At 38.9% G+C, this 1,134-nt stretch overlaps 1 protein-coding gene across 1 annotated transcript in view; it reads right to left on the bottom strand.

Annotated features, from left to right (window-relative positions):
• LOC128247387 (E3 ubiquitin-protein ligase UBR5-like) overlaps window positions 1-1,134 on the bottom strand; it is a gene marked incomplete at its 5' end in the record, with an annotated part of 11,096 nt that overhangs the window by 5,818 nt on the left and 4,144 nt on the right. The window contains 2 exons of the mRNA XM_052966819.1: window positions 7-27; window positions 167-394. Of these exons, the coding sequence (XP_052822779.1) occupies window positions 7-27; window positions 167-394 (249 nt within the window). The remainder of the gene's footprint in view (window positions 1-6; window positions 28-166; window positions 395-1,134) is intronic.

The raw sequence follows: 1,134 nt of genomic DNA, 5'->3' as shown, positions 1-1,134 counted from the left end.
TTTTGCAACAAACATAAACCAATAACTCTGAAAAGATAAAAAAAAAAGAAAAAAAAACATATATATAATAGAACAATGTCAATGAAAATAGGACAGGAAATAACAGGTGTTGGCAAAGGAATTTTAATGACAGGTGAACAAAAAAGAATATCTAAAAATGACATACCTGCCAACATTTCTGAACGCATTTAGCCTTTCGGCAGAATTTTTTCCAGGATGAGGGGAATAAAATCCTCTTTTGCCTGGTTGCCAAAATAAAGGAGCGTTATCTTCTAAGTCATCTTCATCATCAACTTCATTACGACTACGTTCGGAATTGGTACATTTTTTACTTTTATCAGCGGTCAGATTGAAAATATCTAAATCTAATAAGTTTTCTGGATTCATGTCTCTGCTGAAGAAACAAAACACAAGAAATATTTTAGTGAAGACAAACAAAACATTTCAAGAAAATAATAGATGCTTATTTTAAGGTTTTCAGCTCAACAACATCAGCAAAATATAAACATCTTTATGGATGATGATGATGGACAAGTAAAACGCATGAAACCTTTTAAAATTAGTTTTTGGATTTTAAATAATCAATATCTAAGAGCACCGTCCCAGCGTGATCATTGCCAGAGCAGCTGTCTGGCTTCCATGCCAGTGGCACATAAATAGCACCATTTGAGTGTGATCGTTACCAGCGTCGCCTTACTGGCACTTGTGCCGGTGGCGCATGAAAAGACATTCAAGCGAGGTCGTTGCCAGTGCCGCTGGACTGGCTCCTGTGCAGGTGGTACGTAAAATACACCATTTTGCGTGTGGCCGTTGCCAGTACCATGTGACTGACCCTCGTGCCGGTGGCATGTAAAAGCACCCACTACACTCTCGGAGTGGTTGGCGTTAAGAAGGGCATCCAGTTGTAGATACTCTGCCAGGTCAGACTGGAGCCTGGTGTAGCCATCTGGTTCGCCAGTCCTCAGTCAAATCGTCCAACCCATGCTAGCATGGAAAGCGGACGATGATGATGATGAATATAAAGTCATTCACAGAAAGATTTTAAAACTTTTTTTTAAATAATTCTCATTTCAAAATATGTGATGGTGCATGGAAAAGCCAGTCAGATCATCATCATCATCATCATCGTTTAAC

The sequence above is a fragment of the Octopus bimaculoides genome, chromosome 3, assembly GCF_001194135.2.
Source record: "Octopus bimaculoides isolate UCB-OBI-ISO-001 chromosome 3, ASM119413v2, whole genome shotgun sequence".
NCBI classification, from domain to species: domain Eukaryota; kingdom Metazoa; phylum Mollusca; class Cephalopoda; order Octopoda; family Octopodidae; genus Octopus; species Octopus bimaculoides.
This window is presented reverse-complemented; position numbering and strand designations above follow the sequence as displayed.